This window comes from Eimeria mitis, genomic scaffold (genome assembly GCF_000499745.2).
Source record: "Eimeria mitis Houghton genomic scaffold, Emh_scaff1345, whole genome shotgun sequence".
Taxonomy (NCBI): Eukaryota; Apicomplexa; class Conoidasida; order Eucoccidiorida; family Eimeriidae; genus Eimeria; species Eimeria mitis.
The window spans coordinates 1,148-2,139 of record NW_013568849.1 but is presented as its reverse complement, the minus strand read 5'-3'; the positions used below and the strand labels follow the sequence as shown (position 1 = coordinate 2,139).

Sequence of the window (992 nt, the reverse complement as noted above, 5' to 3'; positions counted from 1 at the left end):
CTTTTGATTTGAAATATAAATTTATTTATCTCTTTAGCATTATATATTTTAATTTAAAAAGAAAAACCATTTTAGCGTTTGTTTCATCACCAGATCGTGCGCCTTGACTCTTGAACATCGGCGGCATCGAAACCTCTGTTTTAGACTGGATTCTCCTCTTTAGACGAAAAAACTTTCTTTTTTTTAGCTAAATAATTTATTTATTTATTTAAATTCACCATTTATATGCTCCATTCACCGACTAGTTTCTTTGAATTCCGCCTCCTGCCGTAGCGGTTTCGGCGCTCTAGGGTTAGTATAGACAGAGAGGATATATATAGCCGCATGCAACCGCACAATGAGCAGCACCAGACACAGGCCGACGCGCCTTCTTCTTCTTCGCCTTCTTCTTCTTCTCCTCTGCTTTCTGTCGGCTTCTGGGACGCCTTTGCAGCGGGGTGTATGTGGAAGGAGCCGGTCTTAGCTGCACTCTCTTTCTCTTCTCTAGGCAAAGATCACATCTTGTGCGTCTCTGTGTCATTTGGTATTCTTTTAAACACAATCTACACGCACTTCAACGTACACCCCAGTGTATGCAGAGTGCAGTAACCGCCCGGGGTGTAGCGACGCCTCGGGCTGCCCCTAAGATGCCCTTTCCCCGCCTCTTTGCACTTCACCGCGTTCTGCGATAGCTGCTGTATCAGCTGCAGCAGCTACAAAAGATGCAGCAGTTACAGAAGGTGTAGCAGTTGCAGCGGCGACAGCAGCTACAGCAGCAGCTGCAAAGGCCCCTTCAGCAGTTGTTGAGCACAGCACAAGTGCTGCTGGGTCAGTGGCAGTGTTGCCTTATGGCCTCTGCGTTTCTGCATTTTGTGTGCAAATACACCTCAGGGTTCTCGCGACGGATGGAAGCACTACGGCTACAAGCACAGAAAATAAATCAGACAAAGATGACGCTGCAGAGGGCGCTCAGCAGCCGCAGCAGCAGCAGCAGCAGCAGCAGCAACAGCAGC

The 992-nt window shown here is 47.9% G+C and overlaps 1 protein-coding gene across 1 annotated transcript in view; it reads left to right on the top strand.

Moving 5' to 3' along the window:
• Positions 1-324: 324 nt before the first annotated feature.
• EMH_0035040 (uncharacterized protein) overlaps positions 325-992 on the top strand; it is a gene marked incomplete at both ends in the record, with an annotated part of 1,680 nt that continues 1,012 nt past the window's right edge. Inside the window, one exon of the mRNA XM_013494938.1 lies at positions 325-503. Coding sequence (XP_013350392.1) covers positions 325-503 — 179 coding nt within the window. The remainder of the gene's footprint in view (positions 504-992) is intronic.